The 22,760-nt window shown below is 42.1% G+C and overlaps 2 protein-coding genes across 3 annotated transcripts in view; both read left to right on the top strand.

The window, feature by feature from the left end:
* Positions 1-10,183, top strand: part of CSTF1 (cleavage stimulation factor subunit 1) — a 16,619-nt gene extending 6,436 nt beyond the window's left edge. Inside the window, exons 3-7 of the mRNA XM_019510211.1 lie at positions 554-749; positions 3,240-3,517; positions 4,080-4,277; positions 7,006-7,396; positions 9,266-10,183. Of these exons, the coding sequence (XP_019365756.1) occupies positions 554-749; positions 3,240-3,517; positions 4,080-4,277; positions 7,006-7,396; positions 9,266-9,525 (1,323 nt within the window). The 3' untranslated portion in view covers positions 9,526-10,183. The remainder of the gene's footprint in view (positions 1-553; positions 750-3,239; positions 3,518-4,079; positions 4,278-7,005; positions 7,397-9,265) is intronic.
* Positions 10,184-11,872: 1,689 nt separating this feature from the next.
* CASS4 (Cas scaffolding protein family member 4) overlaps positions 11,873-22,760 on the top strand; it is a 34,752-nt gene continuing 23,864 nt past the window's right edge. For both annotated transcript variants that reach the window (XM_019510210.1, XM_019510209.1), the window contains exon 1: positions 11,873-12,508. In XM_019510210.1, coding sequence (XP_019365755.1) covers positions 12,473-12,508 — 36 coding nt within the window. In that variant the 5' untranslated portion in view covers positions 11,873-12,472. The remainder of the gene's footprint in view (positions 12,509-22,760) is intronic.

Below are 22,760 nucleotides of genomic sequence, written 5' to 3'. Positions count from 1 at the left end.
TTTTCTTTCCCCGCCCTCCTGTGCCGCGAGTCTCCCACGCCCCCTTCCCGCCCGCGCGGGCCACGGGGCCGCGGCCGGCTTCCCCCTCCGCTCCTGGCCCCGCGTCCGCCCCGTCCGCGGAGCGAGGTCCTGCCAGCACCGCGTCTGCAGGCGGCGCCGCTGCCCCTCTCCTGGCCCTTGGCGGCCTTTGTCAGCCTGGCATCGCAGCCCCACGCTTGCTAGTGGCCCAGCACGCTTCTCCGCTGTCACTGCCCTCGGGAACGACTTTTTGTCATCTCTTCTGGCACCTTGGTTTTTAGCCTCTACTTCTGGTTGCAAGCTGAGCATCTCTTTTCCCCCCACCTCCCCCAGTATATATAATACCTTTTTTGCCCTCTACTTTTAATTGCAAGCTGAAAATCCAGCCCCTATACAATATGTTTTTTTAATTGACTTTATCTGCATTAAAGAACTTTGAAAAATGACATTTGGTTCACCTTTCTATACAAAGCAACACTGGTTTGGTCCAACTTTATTTTGTGATTTTTTTTTTTTTTTTTTATCTTTGTTTCAGGCGCCTGCAAGGCAGTCCTTGCTCGCAATGTATAGAACAAAAGTGAGCTTGAAAGATCGTCAGCAATTGTATAAACTGATTATTAGTCAGCTGCTGTATGATGGATACATAAACATTGCCAATGGCCTGATAAATGAGATAAAACCACAGTCAGTCTGTGCACCCTCTGAGCAGCTGCTGCACTTAATTAAACTAGGTAAGCTGTAAATTACAATGTCAATAAATGAGGAATTCTGAAATTCAATTTGCTTACAGTGCAGGTATACAGTGATCTCAATCTCTCATGCAAAAATCACTCTTGATGTTCTGTTGTTAGTGTCATGGATGGTGTTGATCCTGCTTTGGTTTAGGGTTTAGATTGGATGATTTTCCAGTGTCCTTCTATTCTTACATTTCTCTGGTTCTGTTGTGGATAGAAAATATTAAATGTAGGGCTTTCAAAAGCAGTTTGGGCTTTTGCCACATACAAGAATGCTTATCCAGTACCCTGAATGTTTTGAAAGCCTTCAGGATCACAGTACATGGGTCCATTGGATGTACTAGATCAAAGCAGATCATGTGGTAATAAAGGTCATAGAAATTGATATAATCAGTTCCATATGAGCAACATAAGCTATACTCAGCCCACCTCTCCTTGCAGAGAGTGGACAAACCGTGTGTCCTGCTGTGTTTTGAAGGCTCTAAATGTAAACTGCTTTAAAGAATTTGGGAGGCAATGGAATCCAAAGGTCCAAGGCCCCAAAAGAGGCAGCCCTGCCTCTAATGACATACCTGCACCTAGACTATAGCATGGCATCAAAACAGCTGAACTATTCACATCCCAAAAGCAGTTTAGCCATAGCAGCATGGAGTTCTACATTAGTTAATTTACTGCAGAATGGTTAACTGGAGAGATGCACCATTACATCAGTCCGATATCGGATTAGTATTGATATAAAGAAAACTGGCTGTATTGGAAATTGGCTCACTGTGGCCAGTAATTTGGCCGATAAGTGCTCGTGTATGCGCGTAGCCGCAGCGCAGCACTCAGGCAGCGAGGAGCAGAGCTGCTCGCAGCTGGTAAGTCTAATGTGGTGGAAGGGGCTTGGGGAGGGAGGGGGCAGATCAGTGCCCCCCCCCCCCCAATGGTGAGGGAGGGGGTGGGCAGGGCACAGGACAGCCACAGCTCCTCATGGTGGGGGGGGGCAAGCGGGGATGGCTCCTGCCACTGCTTGCACCCCAGGAGGGCATGTGCCCCCAGATCTATGCAGGGTAGGTGAGCTGCAGCTGCAGGCTCTTCTCCACGTGAGCTGGAGGAAGGTAGCATCCCATGCTCTGCCCTGACTGGGCAGCGCTTGCCCCTCTCTCACCATGGGGGGTGTTGATCTGCCCCACACCCCTTTCTTCCCCTCTACCACAACGGGTTTACCAGCTGTATCGGAAATTGGATTGGTATCAGCCAATACGCCTCCTTAATATTGGCTGCTGGTATCGGCCCAAAAAATCTCTTTTTGGTGCACCCCTTATTAACGGATTGAACTTCATCTTGTATACCTTGTGCTATATGTCACAGGAAGTATGGCTTGAGGAAGGGCAGGTAGGTCTTAAGTCACTTAAGGTCTGCTGGAATAGGGGCATTGCATACCCTAATGTTGCTTATCAGATTAGCATTCGAATCTGCTATGGTACAGCCTGTTTGACTGGACAAGACACAACGTGACAGTGTACAGCATAAACTTCATGTTTGGCAGCAGGCACTAAGTAATATCTGCATTGGAGTATGCAGCAGAACAGAAAATTTCTTACAGAGATTGTGCTCTAGTAGCAGTAGCATCTAGAAGTCTCAATAAGACAGTGACCATATTTTAAAAATAGCTTTGATCTGGAAGACTACCATTTAAATAAGCTAAGCAGAAAGGTCAGAGGTGGAAAAAACTAGGAAAGAGAGAGTAACTGATGTATCCTGATTTCAAACCAAATCAGTAGCAGAACCAGAAATAAAAATTCAAGTCTGAGTCTCAATCTACTATTTTGACCACTAGACCATACAGTTCTAGTTGCTTCCAATTAGAAGGAGTGTTAGCTGTCCTTTTCAGTGCTGAGTTGACTCTTGCCTTGCCAGTATAGATGCATCCTGCAGGAAAAGAATCTGAAAAATGTATGTCATGCATGAAGAGGATTAGCCATTCTTATCAGTGGTACTGCTTTATTGTGGGTGAATCTTGGTTCTCTTTGCTGAGCCCCAAACAACAGTTCTATAAATATCTCTTCTTCAGTCTCTTCAAACATCAACTTATATGGAAGCAATTTTTTTTGTTTGAAAAGGTGACTATAGATGTAATCTTGGCTTCTTCATTGCATTGTGAATACTAAAGATTTTTTTTTTAGCTCATGTTAGGAGGTGTGGTTTTTCTAGCATACATCCCATTATAAGTAATGGGGATGTTGCTAGAAGTGGCAGAGATGTGCTTTACATTTTATAGGTATTTTAAAACTACCCCAGTGGTCATAACAAACTCTTTTTATCTCAGATTTGCTGATGTAACTGCATCTGTATTAGGAGCTTCTGCTAACTGTCTTGAATAGGGATTACATCTTTGCATACTTTTGTCCAGCATCACTTTGTTGGCAAAAGTCTATATTTTGTCCTGGCTGTGGTAAAAACTTTTGCAAGGATACCTGATATGTTTAATTTCTCTTCTTTCAGGGATGGAGAATGATGACAGTGCAGTTCAGTATGCTATTGGGCGCTCAGATACAGTAGCACCAGGCACAGGAATTGACTTGGAATTTGATGCAGATGTACAGACTATGTCCCCTGAGGCTTCTGAATATGAGACCTGTTACGTCACATCTCATAAAGGGCCGTGTCGTGTAGCGACCTACAGCAGGGATGGTCAGTTAATAGCTACAGGATCTGCTGATGCATCAATAAAAATTCTTGATACAGAGAGAATGTTGGCAAAAAGTGCCATGCCCATTGAGGTAATGTATTATTTGAATCATAAATGATCAATGAATGTTTAAAATGCTACTTCCTTATTAAACTGTTTCATCAACCTGGGATGCCAGTACTGGGAACAGTATATTTTTGTTGAATAGAGTCTGTGAGAACTAGTTGTAGTACACATTCTTAATGTTACCCTGATCAAAATTAATGCAACTCTGTGATTTTTTTTTTTTTTTATTGGAGATGGTGCAGTACCATAATTCAGAGCGACATAATGACAAACTGACCCTTTGAATTGTATTGAATTGGCTTTTACATTTGATCTTGAACAAGTTGTTTACTCTTATATGGGTCTGGTTGCTTCTCTGAAAAAAAAATATTCGTCAAGTAAAAGAATGATTAGTGACTGCCTTTTGACAAAAAAACCCCCCACGTGCTTAACTTTTTTTTGGCAAATCAGGCAATTTATCCTCTATAAAAGAAGGTTTTTTTTATAATATACCCATAGCTTTAAATTAAATATTTGACAGTGATTTCTTTCATTGTCAGAATCATGCCGTCTTCTAGGCATCTAACTCATTTCAGTGTTCTTCATAGGTCATGATGAACGAGACAGCTCAGCAGAACATGGAGAATCATCCTGTTATTCGAACTCTTTATGATCATGTGGATGAGGTTACCTGTCTGGCTTTTCACCCAACAGAACAAATCCTAGCCTCTGGTTCAAGGGACTACACGCTCAAATTGTTTGACTATTCAAAACCTTCTGCAAAAAGAGCTTTCAAATATATCCAGGTAAGATGTTATAGCCCGAAAACATAAATCAAAAAAGGAGGTTGAAATCTTTCAGACAAACAAACCAAATTCACAATACCAGTTAATTTAATATGTGTTTGTGTGTGTAACTTCCAGACAGACTCCTGTGATAAGGTAAACTGGGTAAATAACGTGTTTTTGCCTGACCAACTTGATTGCCTTCTTTGAGATGACTGGCTCTGTGGATGTGGGGAGAGCAGTGGATGTGATGTGCCTTGACTTTAGCAAGGCTTTTGATACAGTCTCCCACTACATTCTTGCAAGCAAGCTAAGGGAGTACTGGACTGTACTGGTAGGTAGAAAAAATGGACTGTAAGGTGGATAAAAAAACTGTCTGGATTGTTGGGCTCAGAGGATAATAATAAATGGCTCATTGCGTAGTTATCAGCCAGTATCAAGTGGAGTGCCCCAGGGGTCAGTCCTGGGGTTGGTTTTATTCAATATCGTCATCAACAATCTGGAAGATGGGATGGATCACACCCTCAGCAAGTCTGTGGATGGCACCAAGCTGGGGAAAGTAGTAGATGTGCTGGAGGGTAGAGGTAGGATTTGGAGAGACATTGACAGATTGGAGGATTGGAACAAAAGAAATCTCATGAGGCTTATTAAGGACAACTGCAGTCCTTCACTTAGAACAATCCCATGTACTGGTACAGGCTGGGGACCGACTGACTAAGCAGCTGCTCTGCAGAAAAGGTCCTGGGGGATACAGTGGACAATAAGCTGTATATCAGCCAACAGCATGCCCTTGTATATTGGGCAGCATTAGCAGAAGTATTGCCAGCAGATTGAGGGAAGCGATTTCCCCTCTTATTTGACACTGGCAGGGCCACATCTGGAGTACTCTGTCCAGTTTTGCACAGCCTGCCCCGCTCCCTCTGGCCCCCCACTACAGAAAGGATGTGGGCAAATTGGAGAGAATCCAGCAGAGGACAGTGAAAATGGTGAGGGGGCTGGAGCACATGACTTCTGAGGAGAGGCTGAGGGAACTGGGCCCATTTAGTTTGGAGAAGAGAAGACTGAGAAGGGATATATTAGTAGGGCTGTGTAAGCTTTGGTCCCTGATTCAATTCAGTGGCTGAATCTCCGAATCAAATCAGAGGACCCTTTAATCTTCCCGAGTTGAATCAGAACCCTCCAAATTGATTCGAACAGATTCAGCAATTCAGACATAGACACAGCTTTAAATGCTTTTTCTACATACCTCTAGGTAACAGGCAGCTCGTGAACACTGCGATGCTGAAGCACATAGAGTGTCCCACAGGAGTGTGGGGGGCTCCCCAGTGCACTCGGCATCAGACCTGGAAGTGGACCAGAACCACTTCTGGTCCACTTCCGGGTCTGCCAGGGAGCATGCAGGGGGGGCTCCGCCGCACTCCCCCCAGCTCCGTGACAGGTGCCTCCCGAGTCTAGGGTGGTACTTCTGGTCCACTTCTGGGCTCGCCATCAAGCATGTGGAGGGCCCCCCCCACACACACACACACCCCCCTGTGGGATGCTCCATCTACCCCAGCATCGCAGAGTTTATAAGCTGCGCTGGTACTTTGAGGTATGTAGAAAAAACATATAAAGCTGTCTGTCTGAATCACTGATTCTGCGAATCAGCATCAGATCTTCCAATTTGGCCGAATCAAATCGGGGACAGTGATCCGAATCAATGAATCGAATCGCTGTCTCCAGCTCGGGCCAAATCCAAATCAAATAGGGTCTGCTTCACACACCCCTATTTAATAGCAGCCTTCATCTACCTAAGGAAGATGGAGCCGGACTATTCTCAGTCATGGCAGGTGACAGAACATGGAGCAATAGTCTCAAGTTGCAGCAAGAGAAGTTTAGGTTAGATGTTAAGAAGAACTTTTGCACAAGACCTGGCTTGGGATGATAATAGTTGGGATTGGTCCTGCTTTGAGTAACACTACACAAGATCCCTTCCAACCCTAACTTCTTTACGATTATGGTCTGAAAGTCTAATGCTTTCCTGCCTGCTTTTTAAAAAATAGTCAGTTTTCAGAATCTGTAATTGTTAGTTCCTGAGTTTCTAGCACACATTTTCTGGAACAATTAAAGTTTTATTGTTTGTTTGGCTGAGAGTAGAGATTCCCTGGCTTCCCCTTCAAATAAGCTTTGAAATCTTCCACACACTGCCCATGCAAATGAGATTTGAAAATTGATGTAGGGCTGCAAGTAAAGTTCTGGTATTACTGGCTGCTTGCAGATGTTAAGAAAACCAAAAAACTTGATTTACCAGAAGAAGCAGCATGTTACTTTGACCTGGCTCTGTATAGATCAGATGCTTCAGCAAGGTTTTTTGGCACTTGTATCTAAAGCTGATTCAATCAGCTATTAGATAAAAGCACCAAAAAAGCTCCGCTGAAGTGCCCAAACTATACAGATGTTGGGCAAGCTGGCCCAGCTAACGTGAAGCCCCTTCTGGGCCTGTGCTGGGCTTCTCATGGGAGCACACTGAGTTTAAAGCACCACTTTTTTTATTTATTTATTTTAACATCTGCAAGCAGCCTAAATAGGGAGGGGGGTGGGGGAAGAGATTGGTCTTCATTTTTTCTGGCCTAATTATTGAACGCTGACAAATCTGAATTATGTTTTGCTATTAAAAATATGTGTTGAATTCTAAATTGACTATCTAACAGCACTTCTTTTCCCTGGAAGTTTTAGTATTTATATTAATTACGTATTTCTGATCAAACAGGAAGCAGAAATGTTACGCTCAATCTCTTTTCATCCTTCTGGAGACTTCATACTTGTTGGTACCCAGCACCCTACGTTACGGCTCTATGATATCAATACATTTCAGTGTTTTGTGTCATGTAATCCTCAAGATCAGCATACTGATGCTATATGCTCAGTTAACTACAATGCAAGTGCTAATATGTATGTGACAGGCAGCAAGGATGGTTGCATCAAATTATGGGATGGCGTTTCAAATCGATGTATCACTACTTTTGAGAAAGCACATGATGGAGCTGAAGTATGTTCTGCAATTTTTTCCAAAAATTCAAAGTACATCCTGTCAAGTGGAAAAGACTCTGTAGCTAAACTATGGGAAATATCGACAGGTCGAACGCTGGTCAAATATACAGGTATGTGACCTATCTAGCAAAAAATTGTTTCCTTGGCCATCAACTCATGATGACAAGTAATTCTTGTTGAGGTACAAAACTTGTTAATATGTAGTCAGAATGCTGGTAGGCTTACTTTCCTTAAAATCTTGGGATACCCACATTTTATTTCATAGACATTTTAGACATTAGGGCTGGAAGGGACCTTGGAAGATCTTCGAGTCCAGCCCCTTGAAACAGTAATTGCTAAAGTTAGTGAGAAACATTCTGTGAAGTTGAAATACTGATGTTCCCTGAAGTGTTTGCTGTTTTTCTATCACTAGTAACGTAAGGCACAACACTAGAAAGAAATCGATTACTTCTCTTTTAGAATCCTGGTCAACATCCTTTACCTGGTGAAATTAGAGACCTTCCTATCAGACCTGTTTTATGGTACAAATGTCTTTTTACTCTGCTTTCCATAGCAAGAAAAGCAGCTTCAAATATCATTCTCTAGTTGGCTAGAACTTTGAAACATGCACAAGTAGATTTTGCTGCAGCTGTGTAATATTAAGGAGAAATATTAAGGCAATCCAGTCTGTTAACAAAGTGACACATTCAGTCTACAAAAAAAACACCCCATCATGTAAATTAAGTGAATGTTTGTGTTGCAGTCTTATTCAAGGTAGAAATGTAGTGCTGTTCTTCAACCAGCAGGGTGCGGCAAAAACCAAAGTAAAGAGCTACAAATGTTCAGAAAATGTTGCTGCTATTGTTGATTTAAAGTAGTAATGATTAGAAACTTTCTACAAGAAAGCTAAACTTGTTTTGTCATTTGTGAGTAATGGCATATCTAGGGTGTTGTGAGGTTTCTTTGTTGTTTTTCCTCTTTCAGAATCTATTTATCAATGATGCATTCTTAAAGGGTTTTTCTACTAGTACTTCAGAGTACTAAATAAAAGTGCATTTGTTGTGAGCAATCTGCTTATGAACATTCTGGCTTGGCTGAGTGACACAATTAGTGACTAGTTTTTAAGCCCTTCCCTCTTATACAGACCCTTCCACAAAGTACATAAAGGAGTTTTCTTTTGTAGGATTACATTCCTGAAACTTTTTTCCAAGATATTTTCCAAAGAAGCAACTGTTTGGAATGTAGTGGTAATGGTTAGTACTGCTGTTAATAGCTAGGGTGGCTAGTATTCAAGATCATTCACATCAAGCAGGAAGTTTGGTACCCTGGTAATAGGCCTCTGTGCCTCTTGAGTAGAGACTGCCAGCTGTGTCTAATAATATAAATGGCTTCACTTTGATTTCCAAATTCATATCTCTTTGTAAGTGAGAGGATTGGAATGATGATCTCCAGAAACATAATTATGTAGCTTCTGAGAAGAAATGTACAAAATGATATTGAGGATTACCTCCACTTCAGATTTGTCTGTAGTCTGCTGATCTCTGTTCAGTGCTAGTTTCAGTGATCCAATTCTTTACTTGGACTTCACTATTGTGTTTGAGCATCAAAGTTCATTGGCTTTGGTTATACAGGCAAGCAGCTCCCCTTCCTTCTTTGTGTTGATTTTTTTTTTTTTTTTTTATATTTAAGAGTCTACACAACTTTAAAGTTTTTTTGCCTTAGTAAAAGAATCATTTTTAAGACTGTGAGATGTATTGTTTCCCTTACTGAAAAAATGGTAAATAGGCAGTAGAACAGAAACCTGATGGTGGGTGGAGAACTTCAATAGCCCCGTTTTTCAAGTCATCCTCAAAATTAATGCTCCTTGTAGGTGAATCTTAGTCATTAATATTTGAAGAGATGTACTTTCTGAACCTCTGAAAACCTTCCCTCAAAGTGAAACTATTTACGTTGACGTTTCAGTTAAACCTTTCAATGAACACTTTCACTGCTTTTACCAGGAGCTGGTTTGAGTGGACGACAGGTGCATAGAACGCAAGCAGTTTTCAACCACACGGAAGACTATGTTTTACTTCCTGATGAAAGGACCATAAGTCTCTGCTGCTGGGACTCAAGAACTGCTGAACGAAGGAACCTTCTTTCATTGGGTCATAACAGCATTGTTCGCTGTATTGTTCATTCTCCTACCAATCCTGGTTTCATGACATGCAGTGATGACTACAGAGCTCGATTTTGGTATCGAAGATCAACCACAGATTAAAGACAATGTTTCATAAAACGGTTCTCATCCAGATTCGTTATACCATCTTGTACTGATTGTACTGCCAAAAAATTGGAGCTGGTTCTGTGCTTCACGTCTCACATGTGATGGAAAAAGATGAAAATGCTCAGGCTTAGTTTTCCCGTGCCTGCTGTTTTTTGTGGGATTTTTACAGAAGTGATGCCACACTGATTTTAAGTCATCTTTACCATTTTTTCTCAATAAAATTAATTCTCCAAGGACACTTTTAAAAAATTTTTTATGTCTAAATTTTGGGGGGTTGGGGGAACAGGCGTGAGCGAATCCTGTTCAGTCTGGGTAGAATGAGCCAGTTTTGCTCTGGATTGGGCTTGTGCAATCCTGCAGAAGTCCATCGTTTAGAATGGATTGCACTAGAATTCAGCAGAATTTGGCCAAATATTTTAATGAGTTCTGAAACCATCTTTCAGTTCTGATTCATGCTTTGGACAGGCAGAGGTCTGTTTTATATCCTTTTTATTATGATTTTTTTTTTTAAAAGGTCGAATGACCTTCCAGCTCTGAGCCAGAATCCTGTGCCATAAGAACTTGACTTTCATTTTTAAATCATTTTAGTTGAATTCAACAAAATGTACTTTTTTTTTTTAGTTCTGATATTAAAGCTCAGACTTGAAATCTTTGTCTTTCATCTGAATTTCTTAATGAGACCTTTAGACCACTGAAAAGTGTTTTATAGCCCTTTTACCCATAAACATTTTTATGTAAGTATGCCCTGGGAAAGCAGTGTGACTGCCAAAGCAAATGAAGGTGAGAAAAACAATACTTATTTGCAGACATGCAGAATACCAACTTGACAAAGTAATCATCAGGACTGGTGGGGCAGTATTACTGTGTGTATGTGTATATGCATATACATGAATGTATATAAAATGTAGAGTCACTCAAAAAGCATTTCTTGTAAATATAAATTTCTAAATCCAGCAGCGAATAAGACAGTATGCCTGTATCCTAATTTGCAACATGTGCAAAAGATACTTGGTGTCATACAAGCCATAATTTAGATTAGGCAGACTGAAGGAAGTCCTAGTATCATTGCATCATCTACAGCTGTGGCTAAGCGTCCCTCTACAGTGAAATTCAAGGCCTGGTTTACAGTGGTTGTGGAATGGAGAGAATACTTAGGGATATGTGACACCATAAGAGTCTCCAGGCCAAGGAGACATGCTGAGAGCTGCTGTAAGAGATCTAGATAGCTGCTGAGGAAAGCAAGTTTGGAGTGAGAACTAGTAAGACAAATTAGCTGGTAAGTGCCTATCTTGAGGCTAGCTTCTTGACAGCCCCTCAAATGGAATCTCTGGACTTAATTAGGGAGAAAAACCCACTTCCATTTGCAAAAAGAAGTAAACATTGGAGTGCAGGAGGTGGAAAATACTGTTTTTAAAGTGCTAATGGCATCTTCTAGGAAATCAGAAGGATATTAAGATCTTGTGTACATTGAATCAGCAGCATTCTACAGCTAATCATGCCCCACATACCCACTCATGTTGGTACTCTCCCAATCTTAGAAATACACTGTTAAGACCCCTGAGGAGCATACTCCTGCAGCTATTTTCAAGAATTTGGTCTTTGAGCTTGGGAGAGGCTGCTGGTGAGCCCTGGATCAGCTTCACCTACTGTACTGGGGAGCAAGTGGGCAGGGCATGTTCAGGGGTGCACTCACATGTGGAAAACATGTCCAAGTCACCTTCGGAATGAGGCTTTATGGTCTTATTCCAAGGATCCATAATTCATATGTTGATAGTCAACACCACAGCTATGGGTTATGTCAACAGGCAAGAGGGATGGAGGTTGGATCTTGAAGAGGCTATATAGCATTTTGGAATTGGTGTTTCAAAACCAAATTGGGCTGTTGGCTCTGCAAGTTTTTGGCCTTCAAAACAACATGGTAGATCAACTCAGCAGGTAGTACTTCAACACTCAGGAGTAATCTACAGCAACACAGAGTTATACAGAACTTTTTTCTCACCAGTGGGGACTGCCAGAAATACACCTGTTTTGCCACAGACCAAAGCAACAGTATCAGACATTTTGCTTCAGTGGTGGTGTAAGCTCCAGGTTCCTTTTTTCCCACCCTTCGATGTCAGATTGCCCATTCATTAAGGAACATGATACTGAGGCCCTGAAAACAAGATAGGAGGCAGAAGAGATCGATAACTGCTTCTTATGGCTCTGTAATGTGACAGCATTTTGACAGACCTCTTACACATCTCACTAACTCTGCTCAGCTAATACAGAACAGCAGGTTCCTTGCTATAATTTTGTTACCTTTAATTTTGCTGGCTGGATGAGCCACTTGTATGCATTTGCTGGCTGGATGTATACACTTGTATGCATTTGCTAGGAGCTTTAGGCATGCAAGAATCCAAGTCTGCTACCCAGTGGAGCTTAAAGTCTGATGCAGCAAAGAATTTTAGAACAAATGCTTTGTATCAAATCATGATAAAATTTGGCATGTTTGGCTGACATCCCTGAAGTGCCATGCAAGCTCTTGTGGTACTAGATAAATTCTAGCAATTTTAGCTCTGTTACTCGTATATCAAAGCTGCTAAAATAGGAACTACAGGAACAAAGCAGGAAGGTGGTTTACTGAGTGTGGTTATTTGCCCCCCTTCGATGACAAACAGATTAAGGAAACAGCTAGTCCTGCAGGCTTTTCTCAGTCTTCAAAGCTTATTACGGTTTGGCGTTTTTCCTCCCTTTTTTGCCCCCTTTTTAATCTTATCTGTTGTCGCAGGAACTGTCGTTCATTGGAACGTTTTGTATGACTTTCTAAATACTTCTGAGAGAACAGTTGTCAGACACTTGAGAAATAGTTCCTGGTGCACTGTGACTCTGCAAAACTTGAAGTGTCTATGACACTGTGGTAGTTAATAAATACTCCAAGTGATGGTATTAGCTGCTGACAACTATGGATAAAAATACCCGAATCAACACAGCTGCAAAGGTAGGTCCATTTGTTTGAGGACACAAAACAATGTTAGGGGCTGGAGTACGTGTGATTATTTTCTAAGCTCAGAATTACCCTTGTTATAAGGGTGTGTTTTGTATTTTTACCTATAAGTTGTAGAAGAAGATTTCTTGTTTAGGATACTTGGATGTCTGAAGGGGGTCTGGATTTCTGCTGTTTGAAGAGATGGTTGTCCCTGGGTTAAAGGGGTCTGAAGAAATTTCTACTTGGACAGACTTGTAAATAGAAGGAAACCTGAAGATTCTTTTAAGTAGTAATGACACTGACAAAAAGGAATTAACTCATACTTTTACCTTCAAGGTATCTATCTCTTTACCAGTTCTTAATCATACTTGATACATTATTAATGTCCCAATGAACTTTAATGGCTGTTAACTAAATTGTCAGCATAATGTGTAAGGTAGGCAAGTCACTTCTCTTTTTTATAGGCAAGCTTCAACAAGTAAAAAGGTTAAAATGCTATATATTAATGAATGAAATGTATAAGTATTTTAGGGTAGAAAACCTGCTTGTGTGTATTGCATACCTTACTACATACAGTTGTAGATCAAGCAGCTAGGGTATTTATCTTTACTCAGAGTCATTGATCTTGATGGTTAATATCAATAAATATGGAGTCTATTTTGCCAAGTGGGCTTTGGCATTCCCTTTTTCCTCCTTAAACCTCCGAAGGGAAGATATGCAGACCATTTGTTTTCCTGCCAAAGATTGTAGAAATAAGAGGATAATGTGTTCCTATTAAATTCATCAGGAGATAATAGGACATATTTTTCTTGTATTAATGAATGTTTAACCCAGTTTTTGCTTTAAGACATTTGTGAATTTAAAAAAATATTTTCATAATTGTCCAAACGGACAACTTGTGCCATGTCACCAACAGGCAATTGTATTGATCAATAACAAACTAACATGTAAATTCTTCCCCCACTACCAAATTTCCAAGTCCCACAGCTGAATCAGCCCGCACTGCACCCACCCCATACACTGGACTGGGCCCACTAATGGGATCCGGCCCATGAATGGACCTGGCACCACCCATCCAGCCTGTGGGGCAAAAACGTTGGGGCTGACTGGTTTAGAGGGATACAGCTACAGTTAAATTGACTGAAACATTTAGGCACCTGGCTCCCAAAGCAGAAGCTAGAGCTCTGAGTTTGGTGTCCAGTCCTCTCCATGCATTGGGTAGGGACTTAGATGTCCCTGGTGAGACTCCCAAAATGCAGCACACTGAGCACAGAGGTCCATAAGCTAGACAATAAGAAAAATGGAGGCTTAGGTACTCAGTTATCTGGGACTCAAATATTTAGTTCTATGCTAGTGAAATGCCTGGATCAGGATTCACAGTTCAAAACCTTTTGGCTCTAAGTCCTCCCTTTCCACAGGAGGCACTTCTTTGTTTTACTACGCTACAGAGGAAAGGGCTGGTGTTGCCCTTCCTATATGAAAATAGCTCAGTGTTGTGGCATTGGTCAAGTCGCTCAGAGCACTCGGGATGTGGGAGACCTCCCTGACCAGAATGCCCTAACCACATGCCTATAAGCTGTTCAGAGGTCAGCTAACTTTCCCACCATCTTGTTAAAGCTAGGTCCTTGTGCAGAAACCCAGGAACTTGAGATATGTTGGGCCCGAGACAGGGAGAATGATGCTGAAAACCCAGTGACTGGGACACACTCTTGAGTGAGGGGAGACCAGAGTCCAACTCCTCATCCAAAGACTGCTTACAGGTCTGGAGTTGTGTTTCTTCTCCATAGCTGTATGACTCTTAAAATATTTTGCCAAGCGGCTCTGCTTCAGCTGGCGAAGTCCAACAACCCTCCTCTCTCCCTTTCTATATTATGTGTGTTCAGAGCACCACGACACATTGGCTTCTTTGTAGGATGCAGGTGGGACCCTGATCAGCAGGGATCCTAGTTTTCTCTGGTTTATTTAACCAAAAATTGGGGATTTTTTTTAAGAAAACCCAAATCCATATTTTTCCATGATTAAAAAGAAACACCACTATATATATCTATATCCATATATTAGTGGTGTTTCATTTAAATCATGGAAAATATGGATTTGGCGTAACTTTTTTTTTAAAACTGAAAATTGGGGATTATTTTTAAATTGGAGAAAACCAGGATCCCTGCTGATCTGCTTAAGTACTTAGCCCCACCAACATGACAGCAGTTCTGTCATGCACAGAAGCAGGACTTCAGGTGACCAGAGGACTTTCTTAGTGGAAATTTAGGGTCTCTCTCCATAAGTTCAGCATTAACCTTACTTGGCCCCTCACAACATGGTGGTCTGCCTCCTAAATTGGAAGCAATGCCCACCTTGTGCTGCAGACTGGCTATAACATGGAGCTTGATCAGTACTGTAGCAAGGAGGGGGTGAGTGGGGCAACTGCCCGGGGCGCTGAAACAAAGGGGAACCAACAGGTGCTGTCCAGCTGGAGCGGAGCGCAGGATGGAGCCACAAGAAGCTCATTTTGGGGGAGGAGAGGAATGGGAAGGGCAGTTCCCGCCACTGCATGCACTCCCAGGCAAGCATGGGGGCGGGGGGGAAGGTGCCCCCTCAGATCTGTGCATGGGGCAAGGGCAGGCTGCCACTGCAGGCTTGCCCCAGGTGCCAAACTTCCTTGCTATGGTACTGAGCCTGATTAGCTGATATCATCACTCAGTGGTGTTAATTAGCCCAGCTGGAGCACAAGATGGTTTCAGCTGCATTGTTCTAGTTGGGAGGCAGCTGTCTGAGGGGCACACAAGCGCTGCAAGCTCACTTTGTACAGTTGTCTTGGGTGACTAAGGGCTCAGGTGAGATTCTAGGATCATGTGATTAGACTTCAGCAGAATGTAGGTTCTGCTTTGGGTACCAAAATCTGCCTGTGGACCTGGGCCTGAATGCTTCAACCTGCATGTCTACAGTCTCGTCCTGCAACTAAACTGGAGGGCAGTACGTTCACAGGGGCCGGCTGCTATGCACTGTGCAAAGACTTCAAGCTATGTGTATGCTGCTTTCAGCTCAAGTTAGCTGTGCTCAGTCTACCATCAGGAGCAACTTAGAGCAGCCTATTTTTATACCAGCTACCCAGTGAACGCAGAAGCCATTGCAGCAGCTGGGAGCAGATACAGGGCAGGGAATCCCCACTGCTTGCTTCTCTCTGAGCCACAGCTTAGCGGTGTTAACAGGAAGCTCTGGAGTAGTGTCGCAGTTATTCTGGCTTTGAGCCACTGGAGGTTTCTCTCTGGGGTCATCCCTTTACACCAGTCATGCCATGGGTGCCACTCCAGGGCAATGTTTTATCTGCAGATTGCATCATTGTAACACTCACTTTCCCTAGCAAATTTGTGCGGGGTCTCTGAGCTGAATACTTCTTTTGTGCCGGGTCGCTGACTGATAATGCCTCTTGCTGCGGCTTCTGCATGAGCTTCCTCATGCCAGACACTTAGCTTTCGTGCAAGGTTGATTCATTGCTTCTCCACTGCCTGGTCTTGTCAAATTGTATGAGATCTATATTTAGAAAACAGCACTTTTAATGTAAATTTCCTCATTTTAAAGAGAACCTTTCATGTTAAAAGTGCTTGCGAGGGGTTTTTTCCCTTGTAATTACTAGGGAAAGAGGAATGAAAAAGTCTAGCCATCAAAAAGGCAAATGATTAGCTCTGAGTAACACAGTGGTTCTCAACCTTTTAACACTCAAGGCCTCGCTTGTTAGACTCAAGACATCCTGTGGAAAATGCCAGCTTATGCTTTCTACTCATTTTTTGATTACAGAAAAATAATAGAGCAATTGTGGTCACTTCTGAATTCTTTATAACATAACAGGTCAGGAAATGTTATATCCACAGATTTCAAATAGGAATTCATAGTGTTAATCTTGTGAATGATGCTTGCACACCGAACAGCATTGACCTTGTGTGGCAGCCTTGAAAGGATCTTAAGGCATCCCAGCATGTCACGTCACCTCGTTGAGAATCACTGGTATAAAGGAATCAGAGAGGATTGTGCAGAACCAAAGATGTGGCGTGTGATTACACTGAGCAGGCCAGGCAGGCGCCACATGGAGCAGTTAGTACTCCATAAAAATACTTGGTTCACTTGGATGGTTTAATTTTGCTCTCTGTTTCTCTGCCTGTAAAGATATGTGGTTACATGGTATGATTTGTGCAGCTGCAGTGGCATCCCTGAGCCACTGACACTTCTGGCAAACTGAACATGAAAAATCCAAACCAAGAACAAAATCAAATGGTTTCTGGATAAAAACCAGTCAAAAAGAAGAAATGCTTCTGGCTGATGAGCTTCAAAATTGCTTTCTGCCTGAGCCCTGCCGTCCTCTTTCTCTGCCTCTCTTCTTGGAACCAGAGGCTTCCTGAGCATCTGTGCCACTCCCTCCTTCGCTGCAGACCAATTGCAATGTTAGGGAACAGTCCCGGTGTAATTGGCTCCATTCATTCCCAATAGCTGCTTGTTTTACTCTAGAGCTGGCAGCAAATCCGGCCCTGGGAGCAATAGGTCTGGGGATTAGGCTTCGAGCCAAACCCTTAAGTGCTTTTAAACTGAAGAACTTCAGTTTGAGGAGGGGGGGAGACTGGATTGTACCGTTCTGGGTGATGGAATAAGACAGAGAAAGAGAGGAGACAGGAATATGAGGGTCAATGTAAGTACTAACTAGATTATGTTATGCTTTTTCATTCATTGGGGCTGTCATTTCAAATACTAGCTAGATTATTTTATGCTTTTTTATTCATTGGGGCTGTCATGAAGAATTTTTGTAATTGATAAGTATCTTTTTTTTGTTTTTAATTATACCCTACTTCTATTCACCAGTTGCTAATACATCATTTGCAACATAATCTTAATTCCTCAAATTTAAGAGTGCTACTATGCTTGACGAAGGGGAGCACTCTTTCTGAAGAAGAGTGAGTTTTGTATTCTGTAAGTAAGGAGCTAGACCATCGCCTATTCTATACCAAGCAACGTTTAATGAGAATGACCGAGTATTAAGTGTCAGACTGGGCATTTGCCATCTTCATTACAGTGTGATTTTTTTTTTTTTTTTTTTTAAATACACAAAAGTGATTAAGCCTCATCTTAAGATTTTATATCTCATCGAAAAGAGGAATCATCCAAGCACAGTTTTGCTATATATTACAAAAAGAAACATGTCTGATTTGTGCCAACAAACCCCTCTTATTCTGTTGGTGTACAAATGTCAGGTAATGTGAACAAGAGTTACATGAGTGCATGGAGGACTGTGTATTTTAGAGCAATGATTGAACATAGCCTGCAATACTCTTCTGAACTGAAGTTTACTCTGGCTAAACTGAAAAACAGCAAATGGCTGATAACAGGGGTTTTTTTCTTCAGAATAGTTTTGTATCCTCTCAGATTTCAGGGGAAGATAACGGCTGCATACCAGAGTGATCAAATACACATCTTGTTTGTGATTATTTTGGTCTAGATTTTCAGAACTGGGCACACTCAGCAGTACAAGAAGTGGCCAGTTTGAAGTGTAGGTTGTAATTCTCCCATGTATTTATCAAACCTGCCAGTTTTATGTTCCCCAATCAGTTGCGTGTGTCTGGAAATGTGAACCAGGGCTCTTAGTAGTAAACATTCTCTACCCTGGTTCCTTTCATCAGATTATCTTGAAACTCTTGACAAATATTTGACAAGGGGGAACAGTAAAATGAAATGCCTTGCTCAAGGTTCAAATATGCCGGCATGGGAAGGCAAGTGCCAATCCCCTTCTTGAAGAACATGCACACTGGAGAATATGTTCTTTTATTAACCAAATGATACCGGGTATTTATGACCTTCTCCCTGTAGCCTTCTAGCAGTGGGTTTCTTTATGCAGACAGATGGAAAATGCATGCATTGGAAAACTTTTATGACTCTCTTTCAGTCTAGCACATAAAGCTGACAAATGACCACTGTCATTTAGGTGGCGATGACACGTATTTAATAATATTGTGAGTCAGGAGCAGATTCGGGGGGCTGCAGTGAGATAGTTGCTTCCCCCCACTTCAACAGCAAAGGTCACCTGTTACTCCCCAGCCAGAAGCAGCAGCACTGGGTGTTGGGCTTGGCAGCAGTGGCTTCCTGCCCCTTCCCCCGGATTTCCCCCACCAGCCTGGGGGACTGCAGCTGCTGGGAGCAGCTTGGCTGGACCAGGGAAGGCAGCATAGGTGGGTGGGTCCCCTCTTCCAGCCCCTGCTCCCAGCCAGTGGGAGACACCTGGGGAGAACAGGCAGGGAACAAGTGCTGGAAGGGGAGACCTGCACGCTGCCACCACTTTCCCTAGCTGAGCCCAGCCCCCTGTGCTGCTACACACTGCAGCCCCCGGCTGGAGTGGGATGCTAATGGCCCTGAGGCTTCCCCTGTGCCTGGATCAGCTGGGGACAGCAGCAGTGGTAGGGGTCACCCCTGGATAGGCCCAGAGACGACAACTGCTGGAGAGAAGGGCATGGGAGAGAAAGGGTGGTGCCCAGACCAGGGTGAGTGGGGGATGAAGTGGGGAGTCATACCTGCTTCAAGGACGCAAAAAAAAGCCCCGTGGGACGGGTGCTGTAGTGCTATTTGCCTAGGGCGTGGGGGTTTCAGTCACACCCTCCTTACCTATTTTTTGACTTTCTAGATTTGCCCGTGCCAACAGCCTCACGATGTGGACATTGCTTCCTGCACATGGAAGGGAGTATAGTTGAGGGATTCGGGTTCTTCAGAAATATAGCTGCTGCTTTTTCCATGGAAATGTGTGTGTTCATCAGCATGAACATGTCTGCTTTCCAAAACACTTCTAACCTTCTGCAGGAATCCAAAATCTTGGGGGAGGGGTAGATGAAAAATCAGACTTTTTTTTTTACTGAGTCTTTTTACTGAATTTTGCCTTGGGGATAAAACCAGCTCTGTCATAATAGAGAGCAGTGGGGTAGCTAAGAGATCCGGCTTTTAGTCCTGTCTATGGAAGTTGCTTGCTGTGACTCAGAGCAGGCTCCTCTGTCCCCATTCTAATATGACTTTCAACAACATTTGTGCTGTTTATGTTTTATCTAGCGCTCACGAGTTTGTGTCATGGTGTCAGGTCACCATTATATCATTATGAAAGAGAAAATACAGGAACAACTCATTATGATCCACATGGTGTCACTTAAAAATTATTTTCCTGGAAAATCAGGAGGGCATTGAAGAAGTAGATAGAATTGAGGCCCCTGACCGATCCTTGATTTCTTTAACAGCTGGAGTTTTAAAAGAGATTGTGCCTAGGACCAGAGAGGATAGTTTGCTCAAGGGAAAGCTGGCAAAAACAATCTCTTGTATGAAGAGATTTCCAGCTTTCTAATTCCTATTGCTGCCTCCAGTTGGGTCTTACGGGGGGATACCCAGGAAACATCTCTCTGCTCCAACGAGCCTCTGGTCAACCCCTGCCCTGCCTATTTCAGCCATAGGTGCCTAAAGTCCATCAGGTAATCGCTCTCCGTCTCTACTGGAGTATAAGAAGCACCTGTCCTCAGTATGGCCAACAAATCTGGAGTTTGTAGGCTAAGACCATTCAAAGACTGAATAAGCCAAAAAAAAAAACCCTGTCCTTTTGTTAAACAGCTGCAGAGAATTTTTTTTCTAAACCCAATTTGAAAACCTATTTGAAGGGGCTTTTTGTCGCTGCTGTTGTTCACTTCCCAGGAGAATTCAGAGGCTGGATGTGAAATGCAGAAGGACTGAAATCTTGGCCCTACTGTAGTCAATGGGAATTTTGACTCCAGTGAAGCCAGATTTTAACTCAACATGGGACTTTTTTGGCTAGAAAAAAATGGAAGGGGGTTGGAAAAATTGATTTTAGGAAAATAAGTTCAAGCCTAACTATGAAAGCTATCCACACTCTGCAATCATGAGAGAAGAGGATTCTCTGGGTAATGTTGCCTCCAAAAGAGTTACACATACAGATGGAAAGCCAATTTTTCCAGCTTGGCTGGACCCTCTTTTTGTCAAATACTGAGTTTACCAGGCTGGGTTTGGTTCTATGAATTTAAAACTTGAGGCGAGACAACTTCTTATTAATTACCTTAGGCGAGACAACTCTTCACACAGAAAATAAAAACTGAGCGTTTGTCACCATTCCTCATTATCCAACACTTGATGATACCCAGTCCTTAAACAATTTCTATATACAAAACGCATGGGACGACAGCAGTTTTCCTTCTGTTGTGCAAACAGAATAGTAGTTAAACTGTAGGGCCCTTAAATCACTTGTAAGGAACTCCCTCTAACCCCTGAAAATGAACCCATGGACAGGAAGAAGGAACCCATAGAAGGAAGTTGTGTGCATTTAGGGAAAATTCAGACGCACTGAAGGATTTTCTTCTACTCTGCGTTTTTAAAAGGTACTAACTACTACCTGTCTACAGTTAACTTAATTTGCCAAGCTAATTGGTGTAATCTACACTGCTGTTTAAAAAAGGAACCTTAATTTTAGAAGGGCCTAGGAATCTTATTCCAGACTTAGAAGACAGTGCAAGGATGTTTATTTGGTCAGCTTTGTTCGGAGGTGAATAGATTAACTGGAAGCGGTTATGTAAACGTGTCGAAGGGTGTCACTAATGCATGGATGTAATTGTTTTGCAAACACAGTTCCCAGCTTCAATTGTATCTTCTTCTCCTCAAATATTGGAACTCCGTTTCTCTGCACAAAGGGTTCTTAAAGATTTCCAAAGAGATGCAATGTGTGGCTACAGCTTTTAAGAATATTAAATCTGAATCCACTATTGAAACTACTCTGCATAAAGAAATTTGCATTTAGATTTTTTAATCGCATTTTAAAAGATGAAAACTAAAACTAAAGCTGGGTTTCCTCAGAAATGAAGATCCTATGAGGTGCCTAACTTCCTTGTGGATACCATTAAATAATAAACAATAATAAGGTATTCAGGTTGTAGCCATAGTGGTCTATAGAGGAAAAAGCAATCAGCACTCATGGGAAAGGTGATATCTTTTATTAGACCAATTAGATATTTGCAAAATATATATACACATAATATATTTAATTGCAAGGTTTTTGTGCCCAAAAGCTTGCAATTAAAGAATTTTTTGCAAAAACCTAGTTGGTCTAATACAAGCAATAATAAGGTTTTTAAAATGTATGTACGAGGGGTCCGTAAGCAAAGTACCAGGATTTTGACTGATCAGTCTGACTGGAAAGCGTTGTCGATAACTAACATGCATGGTCTTACTTGCAACATTAGCATGTGCTTACACCAAATTTTACTTTTCCTCATGTAGTTGTCTCATATCAAATACTGCTTAGGAATATTAATTCTATATGATGTTCTAAGATACCTAATGTTAAATAATGATATTATCAACTTTTTAACAACTGTGTTCCTTATTTCTTTTCACTGATAAGCCTGAATTACCACTGAAACTTTATTTCTGAGGAATCCAAGAGTTCTTCCCTAATTCTGCACACCACAACTATTTATCATTTCAGTCTAGAGGGCAGCAGCCAAACAGACCCTGGGCTCCTTAGAAACCTACTTCAGGTCTCATTCAATAAAGTGCTCCACATGCTCAGGAAGAATTAGTTTTCTTGAAGAGTCAAGGGTTGAGCTGATCCAATTAGGACGTGAACTAGTGTTGCGAGGGAGCTCAGACTGCTCCTTACATTGCCACATCATCTCCTTTTATTAGCCTTTTTATCAAGCCAGAATATCTGTATTCCTGCAGACAGGACTACACATCATTTTGGGAAAAAAACTACTTTCTCAGAAAAAAGTTGTATATGATAGTCATGTTTCAGGCTTAAAACTCAGTGATAATCTAGCATGAGCTACAATTAGCAAATCATCTGCTCCCATGAAGGTACTGGCTTCTAACAAGCATTTGTTCTTCTTCTTCTTAAGCATTTAATTTTATTTTTATATGGCACCAATATGGTTGATGGAGAAATGTTGCTATATTGCAGCTGTTTGGAAGATGCAACTTTTTAAGAAGCATTAAAAAGACAGGCCACTTTGATCTCTTCTGTTCTGCTTTAGTATTGACATTGGGGTGATTATCACAAGTATACATGAAAAAGAAGTCTAGATTTCATATAAAAATATTTGAAAAGCCATGTCCAGTTCGCCTAGCTGGCATTTTTGTGGATGATGAAATTAGACAAGCAACTTCCGTTCCTCTGGTACCAAAGGAAAAATGCAGTTCCCTTTGGCCTCAGAGCAGAATTTCCTTTGGTCCCACCACTCCAGGGAGGTCT

This window comes from Gavialis gangeticus, unplaced genomic scaffold, assembly GCF_001723915.1.
Source record: "Gavialis gangeticus isolate Ggan-Ray unplaced genomic scaffold, GavGan_comp1, whole genome shotgun sequence".
In the NCBI taxonomy this organism is placed as follows: domain Eukaryota; kingdom Metazoa; phylum Chordata; order Crocodylia; family Gavialidae; genus Gavialis; species Gavialis gangeticus.
Note: the sequence above shows the minus strand (reverse complement) of the source record. Positions and strands in the feature narration are given on the sequence as shown.